At 48.9% G+C, this 17,848-nt stretch overlaps 1 protein-coding gene across 1 annotated transcript in view; it reads right to left on the bottom strand.

The window, feature by feature from the left end:
- SVIP (small VCP interacting protein) overlaps positions 1-17,848 on the bottom strand; it is a 121,599-nt gene that overhangs the window by 26,763 nt on the left and 76,988 nt on the right. Inside the window, exon 3 of the mRNA XM_086959493.1 lies at positions 1,116-1,229. Within this exon, the coding sequence (XP_086815619.1) occupies positions 1,116-1,229 (114 nt within the window). The remainder of the gene's footprint in view (positions 1-1,115; positions 1,230-17,848) is intronic.

Here is a 17,848-nt window from a genome sequence, read left to right as displayed (position 1 = left end):
TTGTGGTGGACAATCAATCAGGTTCAAGCTTAACACAAGCGTAGCCTCTGCAATTCCTGATGTGTTCTAAATTTCAGTAGCACATACGATCCTCATTGGATATTCAACTCCCGTCTACAACCAAAAGCATCAAAATATTTATCAATCTTCATGTGTTGAATGTGCCTTTACACTAACATTGTTCAGACACTCAAAAACCTTTGAACTTGTGCACAACATACAGATGGAAGAATGCAGTTCTCACTAGACCGAGTGAACAGGGGTATGGTGGGTACAGAATCAAGCACATCCTCTATGTACACTGAGACAGAAATGCTTCTGTGCTATCCATTACCTTCCTTTCCCTGCACCATTGTGGAACTGAAACTTGATTTATGTAATCAGGCACATATGATTTATCAGTGAAAAATCTAGACTGACAGGCCTCCCTCGTTTTAAATCTGTGAGTAGCACGCTCAATAAACTCCACTGGCTCCCGGCGGAGAGGAGGATTCATTTTAAAACCCTATGTCTCGCATTTAAGGTCTTGGAAACTACATCAACACCTATGCTAAGCCCTCTTTTAACAGCATACACACCCCGTTGTGCTCTCCGTTCGGAAGGCCAAAACTTGGCAGTTGTCCCCTGTTTTAAGCTGGCCCGGATGGCGGCCGCTCCTTCCGGCACCTCGCGGCTAAGCTCTGGAACGCTCTACCCTCCCAAATTCACGGCCTTAACGACCTGCTGTTGTTCAGAAAGGCCATAAAAACCCACGTTTTCTGCTAAACCTCTAGGTGTGTGAATCTCATGTTTCCATCCGCTGTAGCTTACTTCCCTTCTTTGTGCAAAGCGCCGGGATGCCCCTTTACTGGGTCAGCCGTGCACTATATAAGATCCCTTAACATTAACATTAACATTAACAAATGATTGTTTGATGTTCCATTTTCAAGTACCATAAGTAGCAGGAAAGTTTCTTGCTTCTGATGCATTCTTCATTTTGGTTAGCCTCATGGTTTACCCATGAACTTATCAAGTCTGGGATTACATTTAACAAACTGAAAATGATCTTAACAAGGATACAGCAAAAGGCTTTGTGAATGCTACACAGTAAGCTGCTAGTAAATCACTCCACCTACCCGAAGTCCTCCACCAGCTGGTGGAACAGAATTGGAAGCCTGTTTCTCTATTTCCTCCTGCCTTTTCTTTTTCTGTTCCACAGACTGTGGGTTCTTAATCCCGCGTGCATTCGCCTACAAAGTACAATATCAGTTATCACCTAGTTGACAAAGTAACAATACATCATATGAAAATAAATCAAAACTGAAGAACACAATCTACACACAATCATGAGCTTTGCTTAACAAGAATGAGATAGAATCACACCAATTTGACCAATCAACAGCTAGTACAGTTGTTGAAAGGACATTCTCAATTTTCTGTTGAAACAGTCCTTATGGCATACTATTGTTAAACAAAAAACTGTCCACTATTGAACTAAGTTACAAGGAATGTGTAAGTTTATTTGCATATGATATTACTAAATATCAATTTTTTTTTCAAATGCACAAAGAACCATAATGTAGTCTGTGAATGTGATTGTGCATAAACGTGATTCCCTCAGCTGATTTCTATAAACAAAGCAATTTATCATTGTTCGTTGTCCTGCTAGACTGACAGTCTGCGTTGGATTGAATACATGACACAAAGAGAGAAGATGAGAGTTCCGACCTTTAATATATTTAATGAAACACACTAAATTGCTATACAGGACATGTGGCTAGTTAGGAAATTGGTCCTGGTCAGTCGATAGAGAGCATACTGTTAAATGGCAGCAGCAGGACTGCTCTTCTCTTACAGTATTGTGCAGCATTCCTGGTCTTTATTTAAACACAATATTTAATGTAATTTCTCAATTACTTGGGTTTGATATACTAGTAGAACATGAGTTTGCTATCATTGAAGTGATCATGATATTGCACGCTGATAATATGTCAAAGCTGATCAAAAAAATGAAAATACGTTTTGATTTGGTCTAGAGCATGACCTAGAGCTCTGTTCTGGAACCAACGCGCCTTAATATACTCGTGAGCTCTAGAAGTTAGATCATGGCAAGGAGAATAATCTCCCTGTACCTGTCTGACTTAAAGCTAATGATTCAGTCTTAAATGCATGTGGCTATAAAGGCTTTGAGATGCCTCTTGGCAGCCCTCACACCATGCTCTCCAATAAAATAACCAAGCATAAATCAGTTGAAATGAAAGGTGATGGGAACAGTTTGCAGACTAATTTCCACAAGTACCAATACAAGTAGAGAATGTTGTTAGCTTACATTATATGGGTTTCAATGTAAGTACCATTACTTTGCAGGTAATTATATATTGACACCCTTCCATACATCAAGCAATGTGTTTGTTTGCCAAAACTGAATGTTTTGCTATGCATATTGTTTTAGGTGTCCCTTGAATCTAACTAAAAATATGTTTAATCAAGAACAGGTTAGTAAACCTTCAAGTGAACATTCTGTGTCTTTGTTGCTTTCCCTAAAATTAGTCACCAGTGAGCTGATAATGGAACAAGTCCATTGTTCATCTAATTAAAACCATGTACTGAGCAGTCAATTGCCATTTACAGTGTTATTTTCTAGAAAAATCTAAAATGGCTTTAGATTTAACATTTCGAGGGAGTTTCGGGTCGATTATCTTGGTATTTGCAGAAAATAAGAGTTCAATAGTATTGTCTTTTTCAGACCCAATTTCTTGGTTAATTTGATAGTTGTAATCTATACTAATATAATAAAGAGAGAGCCCAAACCTTTGTGACGGGTAATCCAGGAACCACAGCACCAATCACAACACCCAATACAGCGTTGGAAAGGGCAGTTGCAGCAGAAGGACATAGGCTATGCAGACGCCCGCCATATACATTTAAAAGGTAAAAGAACTGTGCCAGCAAAGTTGTCCCTTGTTGGCATGTCTGCGTTGTGCTGTGGCCGTGTGCTGGGGGTGTGACAAACGCTGGGGGCGTAGGGTACGTTCCGCCCTTCATGCCATGTCTCATATGGTGAGCTGTGGGCGTGGGGCGTGTGCGTGGAGCGGGATTACGAAAAAATAAAAGCGCGCGTTGTGCCCAATATTTCATTGTTTTTTCTTCTCAGGTTCTGTACATTCCAGCTCCGAATGTGCTTGCCCCGCGCTCCCAGTGACGTGCACCTACTTTACTGTATGGAAGTCAGGCATGGCGCTATTCCCAAGGGTCGGAAAGAGGGCAAACAGGGGCCATTGTGCAGGAAATCTAATCTCGCCTTAACTATCTGTTGAGAGTAATCTACTGTTGTAGCATTCTAGTTCATCTAACTCTCCTATTTTTTCTTGTATAGATATTGTAGATGTTGCAGGTAATGCCTTAGAATGAATTCACTCTCACCTTCCAAATCCTTTCCTATGGCATTATGTCCTAATTATTGCGTTTGTCGTTTTAATATGCAACCCTTTAGTTTCAGTGAAATATTGTAATCTGTTAAGTGTGTTATCGCATCCTTTGAATTAATGATTCAGATTTAATTTCAATTATTCCTTAACTGATTTGCTGCATGCAATGGCGTTTCAAAAATTAGGCCCACTACACAGCGACCTAAGACCAGGACCGGACCGGGTACCACAACTGGCCCTGGCAAAGTGCTTGGCCGGCCCCCCCTCCCCACTCAGGGGTGTTGGAGGTGCCGTTGAGCTCTTTGCCGAGGCTGGTTTTCGGCTGATTTTGGTACAGAGACGATTTTACAGCTATGCTGCAAAAACGGCCCTGTAACAAATACGGCCCCCAGGGGCCCAAAACCGGCGCCAACCCTGCGCCGCACTGGGCGATTGCCCGATGCCCGCAATGACCATCCCGGCCCTGCCTAAGGCAACAGTATCAATGTGATTTTACACTGCCATTACGACCACCAAATATTAACCCATTGGCAGGTTCAGTGGGAGCAGAAGTTTACTTCATCTACAGTGCTAAAAAGCCTTTCACTCTTCTTGCATATCTCCCTGTACCGTGCACATAACTGGAGAGTCAGGGGTCACTGGCCTTTAATAAATCCATCATCGTTTAAAGTATATACACACTCGGAAGTGGCAAATCCTCCCTCTAGTGAGCCATGATGCCCTCCCTCAAGAAATGTAAATACCACATTACTATCTGAGCAGCTGCACACATAGGCATTTATGACTCACGCCAAGCTGTTTTTTGTGTGTAATTATTTTAAATCATCGTTATTGGGTTACAATACAAATGATTAAAAAACAAATAATCCTGTTTAAAACAGATTAGACGAAGAAATGAAAAAACAAACATTATGTTTAGTATAATGCATAATTTCGATCTCCTGCTATATGGACTTTTATTCCATTTTCTTCTCTTTAAAGTTTACACATATGCCCATGGTTTTCTATCTGCTACACTAGACACATTTAGATACCACCAGTGCATATGTCATTCTTGTATCCAATTACATAAAACAAACAACAACAAAACTAAGCAGTAGTTAACTTTGGTCCAGGCTATAAATCATGGCTAACTGCAGTATGTAGAAGGAATTCGTGATTCAGTGCCAGCCTGTGGTAATTCCTACACTGGTTCAGGTCGCTGGTCTATGTTAAGTCTATATTCACACTTGATCTTGTGAGCTTTTCACGGTTTTGTCCAAACTGGAGAAAAGACTGCCACTCTCACAAAACAACTCTTCCATCACAGATTTCATGCTAGAATACATTATAGAATTGTCCCCAATTATCACAGACTGCTACCTGGCTGCCCATTGCGCTGAGCTACCAAGCAATATAGGTCAAATTCGAGTGCAACAACACTGGTCTGCATCGTCAGGACTTTCAACCTAGCCATTGATACCGGTTGTCTACCTCGAACACAGACTGGGACCCTAAGGATATTAACCAGTTCTCTGAATATTTTCTTATGCATCCATAGTGGGAGATTAGCAAAGTAATAGAGGACACAGGGAAGCATCATTCTCTTTTGGCAATGTACACGATTACTGACCGGCAACGTTTACCATAGAGACCCCAATTTGGTCTACTAGGAAGTATGAATTTGGGTGGTAGAGTTTGTATCCCTACCGGAATGTAACCAGCTCTTACTTAATTACCCAAGTAAATTTCTTTCTCGGGTAGTTGATGGCTGGTGGGCAATAAGCTAGTCTTTGTCCCGTTAACACATCTAGCCCATGCACCATTTCAAATTCCTTCAGGGTCCTAGATATTTTCCCCAGGTCTGGTCCCATGTCCCAAATAAATAACATCATATCATCCGCATAAAGCAATACCGACTGCTATATTCTTCCTAGTAAAATAACCCTTAGTCGTCCTACTGCCATCAACATAGCAGCAGTGGGCTCTACTGTCATAGAAAACAACTGTGGAGACAAACAGCATCCAAGCAAGATCCCACTATATATCATGTAGGAGGCTGAGATAATCCGGTCTATGTGTACCAAAGCTGCACGTCTAGAATATATCACGGCAATCCGCTTGGTCGAAACCTTCCCAATACAAAATGTCTTTAACAGGTACAAAGCCATGACCACAGAGCCCAACCATTTGATACCCCCTCCCCCTAAAAACACTTCACACAGTCGTCTTACGTTTAAGAAGTAGGAACAGCCTGAAAAAAAGCTATCTTGGTATATAAGCACCACAGCAGGCAAGTGCAACAATAACCGTTTGACTAGCAGTTTTTATCAGAACTTTTGAGGGATATAAATATGTATATATATATATTCCAACCAAGCTCTGGAGAGAAACTAATGCCGCTTACAATGGCGGGCCGCAGCGGGGTCTCCGACCCCAATAAATCCACGCACAACAGATATCGTCTCATCAATATAGAGACAACACACCTTGGTCCATTCGTTGCTTCAAAGTGACTTTTCCACTTTCAATCAATCAATCAAGCAATCAATCAATCAATCAATCAATCAATCATGGCATTTGTAAAGTGCACTACATACCCGCAAGGGTCTCAAGGCGCTGGGGGGCGGAGGGGAGGCTGCTACTGTTCGAAGAGTCAGGTCTTGAGGAGTCTCCTGAAGGTTAGGAGGTCTTCGGTCTGCCGCAGGCGGGTGGGGAGGGTGTTGCATGTCTTAGCGGCGAGGTGGGAGAATGATCTGCCACCGACGGTCACTCTTCGGATGCGGGGGACGGTGGAGAGGGCGTGGTCTGCGTTTCAGAGCTGGCTGGTGGGCGTGTAGAGGCTGAGTCGGCTGTTGAGGTACGCTGGTACGGTGTCCTGGAGTGCCTTGTGTGCATGGGTGAGGAATTAAAAGGTTATCCTTTTGTTGATTGGGAGCCAGTGCAGGTCTCTTAGGTGGGGTGTGATGCAGCTGCGGCGAATGAATGTCGAGGATCAGGCGTGCGGAGGCGTTCTGGATGCGTTGGAGCAGTTTCAGGAGTGTGGCCGGGGCTCCTTCGTAGAGTGCGTTGCCGTAGTCCAGTCTACTGCTGACGAGGGCATGGGTGACAGTCCTTCTGGTTTCTGTGGGGATCCACTTGAAGATGATGCGGAGCATCCGGAGGGTGTTGAAGCAGGAGGAGACTGTGTTGACCTGCTTCGTCATGGAGAGGATGGAGTCGAGGATGACCCCTAGGTTGCGTGCGTGGTCGGTGGGTGTAGTGGGTGCTACTAGTGTAGTCAGCCACCAGGAGTCGTCCCAGGCCAAGGGAGTGTATCCGAGGAGGAGGACCTTTGTCTTGTCTAGGTTTAGCTTGAGTCGGCTGTTGCTCATCCAGTTGGCGACGGCCTTCATTCCTTCTTGAAGGTTGGTTTTGGCAGTGTGGGGTCTTTGGTGAGGGAGAGGATCAGCTGGATGTCGTCGGCGTAGGAGATGATGTAGAGGTTGTTCCGTTGAGCGATGAGGGCGAGTGGTGCCATGTAGAAGTTGTGCAACGTTGGGCTCAGGGATGAGCCTTGGGGTATGCCGCAGATGATCTCTGTGGCTTCGGAGCTGAAGGGGGGGAGGCGGACGCTCTGAATTCTGCCTGAAAGGAAGGAGGTGGTCCATTCCAGGGCCTTCTCTTGGATTCCGGCGCTGTGGAGGCGTGTTCTTAGTGTGTGGTGGCAGACCATGTCGAAGGCGGCTGACAGGTCCAGGAGGATGAGGGCCGCGGTTTCTCCGTTGTCCAGCAATGTCCTGATGTCGTCGGTGGCGGCGATGAGGGCAGTTTCGGTGCTGTGTTTGCTGTGGAACCCGGACTGGGATGGGTCCAGGATGCTGTTCTCCTCGAGGAAGCTGGTCAGTTGTTTGTTGACGGCCTTTTCAATGACCTTCGCCAGGAACGGGAGCAGGGAGATGGGTCTAAAGTTCTTGAGGTCCTTGGGGTCTGCCTTGGGTTTCTTGAGTAAGACGTTAATCTCTGCGTGCTTCCAGCTCTTTGGGAAGGTCGCTGTCTCATAGGAGATGTTGATGGTTTTCCGGAGATAGGGTGCGAAGGTGCTTCTGGCTTTGTTGAAGATGTGGTGTGGGCACGGATCTTCCAGGGATCCGGAGTGGATGGTGCTCATAATCTTGATGGTGTCGTCGTCATCGATGTTGGTCCAGGTGGACAGGCGGTTGGTGCGGGTGGTGGTGTTGGGGGCGGGGGTCTCGGCTGTTACCGGGGTGGTGACGGCGTTGTAGCTGTTGTGGAGGTCTGCGATCTTGCAATGGAAGAAGGTGGCCAGCGAGTCGCCAAGGTCTTGTGATGGTGGGATGTCGTTGGTATTGGAGCTGGGGTTGGAGAGTTCCTTCACGATGCTGAAGACCTCTTTGCTGTTGTGTGCGTTGTTGTTTAGACGGTCTGTGAAGGAGGTCCTTTTGGCGGATCTGATGAGGTGGTGGTGTCTGCGGGTGGCGTTCTTGTGGGCTGTGTAGCTTTCCGGTGTTCGTTCACAGATCCAGTTTTTTTCGAGTTTCTGGCATGTTCCCTTGGAGGCCTCGATGTCTTCGGTAAAACAGCTGGCTCGCTTGCTGGTGTGGTGTTGGTGGGCTTCTTAAGCGGGGCGAGGGTGTTGGCGCAGTCATCGATCCATTGCCTGAGGCTGCGGGCATCGGGGTTGGTTGGGTCTGAGGGTGGGCCCAGGTGGTGGTTAGCTGGTCCTCAGTGACCTTGCTCCAGCGGCGGCAAGGCATCTGCTGGGTGCGGTGCTGTGTGGTGGGTTTCCAGAAGGTGAAGTGGATGCAGCGTTGGTCGGTCCACTGGAGTTTAGTGGAGCGTTGAAGAAGGCGTGGGGGCTTGCTGAGAAGATATGGTGGAGCGTGTTGCCAGCGGAGTGGTTGGGTGGTGTGACGAGTTGTCTGAGTCCGAGTTTGGCGACGTTCTCTATCAGGGTGGTGGAGTTGGTGTTGTTGTTGTTCGAGGTGGAAGTTCAGGTCCCCGAGGAGGATGTAGTCTGTAGAGGTGAGGGCGTGTGTGCAGATTAAGTCGGCGAAGGAGTCGCGGAACTGCGGTCGGGGTCCGAGGGGTCTGTAGACGAGGGTACCCCTGAGGGTGTTGTTGGGTCGGTGTTGATCTGGAAGTGCAGGTGTTCGATGGTGCCAAGGGTGTCTGTCGAGATTTTGAGAGTGTTTCTATGGACGATGGCAATTCCTCCTCCTTTGAAGCAACGAATGGGCCAAGGTGTGTTGTCTGTATAATGATGAGACCACATCTGTTGTGCGTGGATATATATATATGGTTTCAATCCTGGTTTTCCACATATAAAGCAGGCACCGACTCCGTGGGATTAGGATCAAAGAATACTTTATTTCATAAACGACCCGACGCGTTTCGGCGGACAAGTCTGCCTTGGTCAAAACAAACAAACAAACAAACAAACAAACACACCTCTCCTCCCCCTCCCCCCCCCCATTGAGGAAGATCAAATATGGACCAAAAACCCATATCATGAACACATAAGACTGTATTGATGCTTTATTGATAATGTCTTCCTAATATGACAGGGCTCAAAAGATAAAGCCCAGAAGTTTTCCGTGTGGATAAACCCCCAATTTTTTTTTTTATTTACCGACATATTGAGCAATCAGAAACTCTTTTTCCTTGAAGCAGGTAGGTACCTTCACAACAAAGATATATACAAAGCCAACTTATAGAAACAGCTTACTACACTTCACCTGCGCACACCTATGTGAATTAAAAGAAAATCTATCAGTTGTGCAGTTTTTGTGCATTAGGCAGTACTGCTCAGATCTAAGGGTTAGATGTACGACTGTTTATTGCGGTCGCAAAGGGGCATCTTGCCAGTTTGTGACCGCAGTAAACTGTGGCACAATGTACTAACCCTATTTTGCGAGTCGCTAATCTATTAGTGAGTCGCAAAATAGGTTAAGCGGCTCTCTATTAGGAAGGGGGTGTCCCAAGGGCGCCCCTTCCTAATAGCGAGTGCTATTGCCATGTATGAGTGTTTTGCAACCACATTTGCGGTCGCAAAACCCTTGCAGTTATGAAAACAGGGAGGGATCTCCAGGGAACCTCTTCCCCTTGTGAATGGGTGTGCAAACATTTTTTTAAGAGCAGGGAGTGGGAATCTCGAACGTTGCCTGAGACACTGTTGTACATTGGATTTTGCGACTCACATATTGCGACTCGCAATTTTCAAGTCCCAAAATCCACTGGTCGTACATCTGGCCCAAAGTGATTATGTATCACAAGCAGCAACTTTGACCAGCAAATTAATATCGAGAAACTACCCGAGACACTTAGGGGAAAAAGCAGATAAAAAAGAAAATATAGCTGTGGGAAAATACTACTGACAAACTGAAAAAAACAAGACGCTAACAAATTATCTGTGTGAGTACTTACACAAATGAGGTGAAATAGATCATTAACTTAGCCCCGCCAAGTATCACACATCAAGTGTGATGCTAATGCATTTCAGTGAGGTGGTCCGCATCAGCGCACAGAAATACGAAGTCACGCATATAAGAGCCTGTGCCTATCAAGCGCTGTTATTATAAAATACGAGTGTCAGTTGCGCAGAGTTCTTGGGGGCTGGGCTCTGAGTGGCCCACTTGATGCAATGTAAACTGTTTTGAATCGCTGGCCGTGCAGTAGCGCGGCATACTTTTACCTTCGTGAGTCCATGATGGGCGAGAGCTTAACTCCGAATGGCTCCAGGCTGGTCTTGATGAGCTTACAGCTGGCGCGATAATGAATCCCGCGGTCCACTGCATCATGGCGTGCTCAACCCAGCCTGTCCCACCATGGCCCGGGCGGCGGCAGGGTCACTTAAAACACCCGGGCAGACATCGGCAGACGGGGGGACCCAGGGAGAGCTAGGCGCGAGCCGGTCTCTTCCTGGGTATGTTCGCGCGAGAGTCAGGGCAACAGGTGGGACTGATTAGGGGAGTAGATATAAGGGAGGCAGGCTGGCGGTTGGGAACTGCGTGGCGGGAAGCTAGAGAAGGGAGGTTTTGTTTTGCGGCGCGCGTGTGTTTACCTCTTTCTGGCTCCATGGAGGAAGCAGCGGAGGTGCGGAGGGCTGTGCAGACTCTATGCGAGGCCGGGCGAGAGGACCTGCTGCGGCCTGGTGTACCGGCGTGGGTCGGAATGGCCCGCCCCCCTCGCAAGGCTGCGGAGGGTGTGTCTAGGGCGGTGACGGCGTGTTTGTCCCCAGTCCCGGCGGAGGAGGAAGACGGCGAGGCGGCTATGCCGGCGGATGGGCCTATGCCGGTCCCGCCTCCCGCAGCTGTGGAGCCCCCGCCGGGTGTCCCGGGCGCCCTCCAGCAGGTATGTGCTTTACCGTTTTTCAGTGCTGGCATACGTGGGGCGCCCGGGGGGAGGCGGGGGCGTTCTGCGGGCCGGCAGGCACAGCGCTCAGGCGGTCTCGCCCTGGGGAAGTCTGGGAAGCCACAGGCGGGTCCCAAAGCAAAGCGGGGGCGGAGCCTGGACTTGCAAGGGCATGCTAGCTCGCCCTCCCCTGCTGCAGAGCATGGGGACACACCGGCTCCAGTGTCTGCCTTGCCGGAGGGGGTTTCCCCGTACCTATGGATTAATGGGCAATGTTTCCTGCTCTCCCCTGCAACGCCGGTGCCTGGCCCTGCCCCCCCCACACTTTTGGCACACCACTACTGGGTTGTGCAGATGTTGGGCCACCTACTGCTGCGCCGCCTGCCCTTTCCTCCACTGGGGCTCCTAATTATGCTCCTGTTCTGGTCCCAGCAGGTGCTGCATCCCGCATGCTGCCCCCCCGGTCACCAAGTCTGCGGCCTCCGGTGCGACGGGCCCCCACACTGCCCCCCCCACGCCCTTGGCTTCTGGTGGGTTGGGTTTGGTTCACAGGGGGGAGCCCCCGGTTTCTGGGCAAGCTCTGTTCCCGGTCCCACGGGAACGGCCAGGTGTCCTTCAGGGCGGACCGGCGAATGGTCTGGCGTTGGTTGTTCGGCCATCGGGGGGTGATTGTGTTTCAGCTCTAAGGGAGGATGGTTTTGCGACTTCTTCATTGCCTGGCTTGAGCGGCCGCAGTTTTCAAGCTGCGCCTCCGGCTGGGCGTCGGTTGGCTGTTTCCACGGGCCCGGGAACTGTCCCCACGGCTGTTTCCAGTGGTGGGCTTACAGGGGAGTTATCTGGAGCGGATATCTCTTCTGCAGCTTTGCGTGCTCACAGCTTTCAGAACATTGACTGGCAGTTTTATGATGGGGGTATTGGTGATGGGGCTATGCCAAGTGGCAGTTCGCAAGTTGCATTTTCTGATGAAGCTTTCTATGGGAATTTTCATGATGATGATTTGGAAGAAGGGGAATTGAGAGACAAAGATGTTGGGTTTTTGGCAGCACGGGCCCAGAGGGGCGGGTTGGGGCAACCCACTGTTTCTCGTGTTTTGCAGGAGTCTCGAGCGGACCATGCAGCAGTACGAGGGGCAGTGCGGTCTGGACCTTCTCAAGGGGATCGTGTGGCTGTTCAACCACAGTCGGAGCAGTTGCCAAGAGGTAAGGATGGGTGGTGGTCCGTGTGGCAACCTAGGGAGAGTCTCCCTTTTAAGAGTACAAGATCAATTGGTACGGGGGATGGGGTTGTTGGTGAGCGAGTCGCTCTGGCACCGAGGCTTGAGCGGCCGGTGATTTCAAATGTTTCTAGTGTGCAATTTTCGGGGGAAGTTTCTACTGCAGGGGCTGGGGGGGCTGCTGCCACATCTGTTACGGAGGATAGTATCCTACCTAAAAAACTGCCTTATTCTGGGGTGGGGATGTCTTTGGGGTCCCATTTGTCTGAAAAAACGAAGAATCACATATGGTCTGGTGCATTTGTGGATGTTTTTCGGCTTCTACATAGAGATGTCCAAGCTAAAGAAGGGTCGAAGGAAGAAGAATTAGAATTGGCTCGGAGGCCTCGTGTTCCGAAGTCGATAGAGAATTGGACTTCGGCCTTTCTTATCTATGCCAGCGTTTATTGCCAACGTCATCCGGGCAAGGCGGTTGACATGTTCAAATATGCCGATGTTATTCGCAAAGCTCACAGTTATTTTGGAGGCTTTGCCTGGTTGTCGTATGATGAAGAATTCAGGGCGCGCATGAGTGTTTTTCCTGAGCGTTCGTGGGGTGAGGTTGATTCCGAATTGTGGCTACAGTGGATGGCATCGGCTCACCCGCCCGCTACGACCCACACGGCTAGCGGGCAGCCAGTGTATTATCGGCCCTTTCCAGCTCGCCCCGCTCTGTCTGGGGCGGGGGTTTGGGGCAGAGGTCAATCATCCTCCTCTGGCACATGCTGGCATTTTAACAGGGGTTCCTGTAACCGACCAGCTTGCAGGTATAAGCATGAGTGTTCGCAGTGTGGGGGAAGGCATGCGCTCACCCAGTGTTTTCCCGGACAGCGCTTTGCTGATCAAGGAGGGGGTTCAGGGGGTAGGGGACAGCCTCAGCACGCTGTTTACAAGGGCTCCTACTCCTATTAAGCAAGATGTTCTGGATCTCTGGTTGGTGGATTATCCTGATTTTGAGGCTGCTAAGATTTTGTCTTGGGGTTTCAGAATTGGGTTTCGGATTGGGTATCAGGGACCCAGGGTGGGTAGGTGGTCTGACAATCTGAAGTCTGCGAAAGAGAGTCCCCATGTTGTGCGGAGGAAGCTAGATGCCGAGCTTGCAGCGGGTCGGATTGCTGGTCCTTTCTTGAATTGTCCTCTCCCTGACTTGATCGTCTCGCCTCTGGGTGTGGTACCCAAAAAGGCGGAGGGGGAGTTTCGCCTTATCCATCACCTGTCATGGCCCGAGGGTGCATCCATTAACGATTTTATTGATCCAGCTGACTCAACTGTCAATTATGCTTCAGTGGACGATGCCTTGCGGCTCGTGCGCACGGCTGGTATTGGGGCTTTGCTGGCGAAGAGCGACATTCAGTCGGCTTTCCGGCTGTTGCCCATCCATCCTTGGGATTTCAGTCTTCTGGGCATGCATTTTGATGGTAGTTTCTACGTTGATAAGGTGTTGCCCATGGGCTGTTCAGTGTCATGCTCCCTCTTTGAGACAGTCAGTACATTTCTGCAGTGGCGCTTCACTTTTGTCAGTGGCCACGTCCTGGTCTGCCATTACCTTGATGATTTTCTTTTCATTGGTGAGGGTCACTCTGGGCAGTGTCAGTCGGCTTTGACAATCTTTCAGGCTCTGGCGGAGGAATTGGGCGTTCCTTTGGCGCCGGATAAGACCGAAGGTCCCTGTACATCCCTGACTTTCTTAGGGATTGAAATTGATACCATGTCTATGATGGCGAGATTGCCTGCGGCTAAAGTGCGGGAAATGTCTGCATTCATACACCTGGTGTTGGGGGAGCGGAAAGTGGTTTTGAGGACCGTCCAGAAGCTTTTGGGGTACCTCAATTTTGCTTGCCGGGTTGTTCGGGCGGGCAGGACGTTCTGTAGACGTCTGGGTCTTTCAATGTCTGGCGCAAGCCTTCCCCATCATCGGGTGCGCATTACCACCGCTGTGCGTGCCGATTTGACTACCTGGCTTCGTTTCCTGCAGGAGTTCAATGGCGTGTCCTTGTTTTTTGCGGATGAGGACATGGTGTGGCAAGTGCAGTTGTTCACGGATGCGTCGGGAGCTCACGGATTCGGTGTATTTTGGGAAGGTCGATGGTGCGCGGCCGGCTGGCCGGTGCACTGGAAGGAACAGGGCCGCAGCATAGCGTTTCTGGAGCTCTTCCCGCTGCTGGTTGCTTTGTATCTCTGGGGGGAGGAGTTTCAGAATCGCTCCGTCTTGTTCCATGTGGACAATATGGCAGTAGTCCACCTTGTCAATCACCAAAAGGCTCGTGACTTGCGTGTTTTGCGGCTCCTGCGCGCATTCATGCTGCGGTGTCTGCAATTAAATATTGTCTTTAAAGCACGGCATGTTCCTGGTACTTCTAATTGCATCGCTGACTCTTTGTCTCGCTTTCAGTGGTCCGAATTCCGCAAATTGGCTCCTGGGGCGGACCTGGATCCAACGGCGATCCCACAGTACGTATGGGACCTGGGGGATTGAGGGTACACCAATTGGTCGAACATTCAGTGGCTGACTCCACAAGGCGGGGTTATATGAAGGCCTGGCATGAGTTTCTGCAGTTTGGTAAGGATTTGGCGGGGCCAATCAGGGCCGGGTTGTCCGATGAACAATTCCTCTTACAGTTTGTTTTACATTTGGCGGACAAGGGCCTCTCGCCCACAACCATTTCTGGCAAGTTGGCTGGGGTTTCTTTTTATGGGCAGCTTTGGTGGGGGAGGGATCCTGTTGGGGGGGTGTTGGTTCGTAAAATGTTGAAGGGTTTGACTAGGCTTCGGGCTGGTGGTCAGCAGCTCCGGCAGCCAGTGACTTTTGATTTGCTCCAGTTGCTGTTACCGGAATTAGAGGTGTGTTGCCATGATGCTTTTGAGTGTGCCAAATTTCGTTTGTGTTTTGTCTGGTTATTCTTTGGGGCATTTCGGGCATCAGAGTTGTTGGGGTTGCGGGGTAGGGTGGGTATGTCCAGCAGTGAGGTGGTGTTGGAAAGTGACAGAGTGCGACTGTGGCTGCGGACGTCCAAAACCGACCAGATGGGGAGGGGTAAGTGGGTGTTCCTTGGCAGGAGTGGTGTCTCTGCATGTTGCCCGGTGGGGGAATGGGAAGTTTTTGTGTCCTCCCAACATTTTGTCCAGGGGCCCATTTTTTGTCATGCTGATGGTAGCCCTATAGTTGCACCTCAATTGTTGGCTGTATTACGCAAGGTTTTGTTGCGCCTGGGGAGGGATCCTGTTCAATTTGGTACCCATTCATTCAGAATTGGTGCGGCGACGGAGGCCGCTAGGTTGGGGTGGGACTGGTCACAAATTCGTCGCTTTGGACGTTGGCGTTCCAAGTGTAGTGAAAAATATGTGAGAAAATAGTACAATTTTTGCTTGTCTAACATTTCTTTTTCTCCTAGGTCCTTGGCCCTCAGTCGCCGGATCCAAAAGGAGGGTGTGGATTCTGGGGCACTCTTTTGTTAAACGGGCAGCTTTAGCCGCTGCCAGTCAGCTTTGTGGGAGATCACTTGGTTTAAACAGCATGACTCATGAAGTCTCCTGGCATGGAACGGGGGGCATGCGCTGGGGTGGGCTTTTTCCCGCCTTGGCTGCTTTGGTTTCACAGTGTTTGGGGGGCCCTCCGGATCTCCTGGTGCTGCATTTGGGCGAAAATGACTTAGTTTCACTCTCTGGTTTGACTTTGTTGAAATTAATGAAACAAGACCTGGAAATCATCAAGACCACATGGGTGAGCACCATGCTGATATGGACTGAGTTTGTGCCTCGTTTGCAATGGAGTGGGGCGAGGAACCATTCCGCCCTGGAAAAGGCTCGACGGAAAGTTAATAGAACAATGCGACTTTTTTGTCACCATTTGGGTATCTACAGTTTGGATCATTACCATTTAAAAGTCTCTGAACAGCATTTATTCTGTGAGGACGGTGTACATCTGTCTTCATTGGGCATTTCTTTTTACCTTCTGGAGCTCAGGGATTTGATTAGCAAAGTTCTTCAGGTGCAGTTGTGGTGTGCTCCTTCCTTTCCATTTTTAGGTGGGGCAGGAAAACGCTAAAGGTTTTCCTGGGTGGCGGATTTTTTGCTAGTGGGGTGGGCAGCCTGGAGCGGGTTGGCCATCCTGAAGGGTAGCTCGTTGGGTAGTACTAGGGGTAGTAGGCAGGAGTTAGTTCGGGGTTTTGGGATTTAGGTTTTGTAGGCTCACTGTAGAGTTGAATTATGGTAAATAAATAAATAATGAATGTGTTCACGAAATTTATGATGCACCTGTCTTAAAATAAAGTGGCCTTTCTTGCTCCTAAAGAGGTGTGGACAGTGATTTCTTGCGCGAGGGGGGACCCAGGGAGAGCTAGGCGCGAGCCGGTCTCTTCCTGGGTATGTTCGCGCGAGAGTCAGGGCAACAGGTTGGACTGATTAGGGGAGTAGATATAAGGGAGGCAGGCTGGCGGTTGGGAACTGCGTGGCGGGAAGCTAGAGAAGGGAGGTTTTGTTTTGCCCCACCCACCCTCCCTCTTTTTTATTTTGTTTTTGGGTTTTTTATTTTGCGGTGCTCTAGGTGCTGCTTTGTTTTTTAGGTTTGCCACTGTTAGGACAGGTGTCTTTGTTCTTTTAGGAGGCGGATTTTTTGCTAGTGGGGTGGGCAGCCTGGAGCGGGTTGGCCATCCTGAAGGGTAGCTCGTTGGGTAGTACTAGGGGTAGTAGGCAGGAGTTAGTTCGGGGTTTTGGGATTTAGGTTTTGTAGGCTCACTGTAGAGTTGAATTATGGTAAATAAATAAATAATGAATGTGTTCACGAAATTTATGATGCACCTGTCTTAAAATAAAGTGGCCTTTCTTGCTCCTAAAGAGGTGTGGACAGTGATTTCTTGCGCGAGGAGCGGTTCGTTCGTGGCCCCAGAGCACCAGGAACTGTGCAGCTGAGCGAGCGTGATGCGGGCGGTCGGTCACAACTGGGAGAGGCAAGCTAAGCGGCCTGCATCACGTGAAATGCAGCTGCTCTCAAGCTGGCCACAGTTGGAATTTTTTTTCAAGTAAGTGTGTGCCTGGGCCGGAGTTAGAGAGGGGCGTAAAATAAGAGTACTTGCTGGCAATAAACAGTTCCAAATTATTTGTGCTTTCGGCTTTGTATTCCAACCTCTTACAAAAGTTCAACGTGCAGGGCTCGTTTATGAATTGTTTGTTGTGCCATCAGCCCCTGGAGATCAGAAGGTGTTTGTGAATTGTTTCAAGGCGTTGTCTGTGGCGGAAGAAAGCCATTATTCTATACAAAACATAAATCGCACTTGAAATGTCTGATTTTTCCACCAAAAAGTCATGCGGTGCTGATGGCTCGGAGGATAATATTTGTCACAGAAGCGCGAGCCACGTTTTTTATGACCAGAGAAATGGAAATCAAGAAACCCACCACCACACGTTTGGAGAGGTGAATTAGGGAGTAAAATCTACGAGGGTGTGTGACGTTTTTTTTTCTTTTTTTAAATAGATGTGCACAGTTATACACTGCTCTCTCTGTTGAGTACCATTTCAATATTCAACTTTTTAATTTTTCTTGAATTTCACAATAATTTTATAAGTTGCTGTATTAAGGTTGATCTAATTATTTTTTTACCCTACCCTAGCAGGACTGCTTAGGAAATGCCGTTTATCACTAACTCTGCCATTTAAAGGACGATAACAATGACGCCACCCACATAAAGGTAACTTTTATGGCAGGCAGGTACTAGAGGCCAGGCTCTGACGCTCCTGGACCGCAGCTCACGCTGGTCTCCAGCCCCTCGAGGTAACAGCAGCTCAAGCAGCAGGGGCTTTTGGAGAAAGAGGGAAAGAGAGGGAGAGAACTGAGAGGGAAAACAGATCAAAGTGAGAGGGA

The sequence above is a fragment of the Lissotriton vulgaris genome, chromosome 2_2 (genome assembly GCF_964263255.1).
Source record: "Lissotriton vulgaris chromosome 2_2, aLisVul1.2, whole genome shotgun sequence".
Classification (NCBI taxonomy): domain Eukaryota; kingdom Metazoa; phylum Chordata; class Amphibia; order Caudata; family Salamandridae; genus Lissotriton; species Lissotriton vulgaris.
This window is presented reverse-complemented; position numbering and strand designations above follow the sequence as displayed.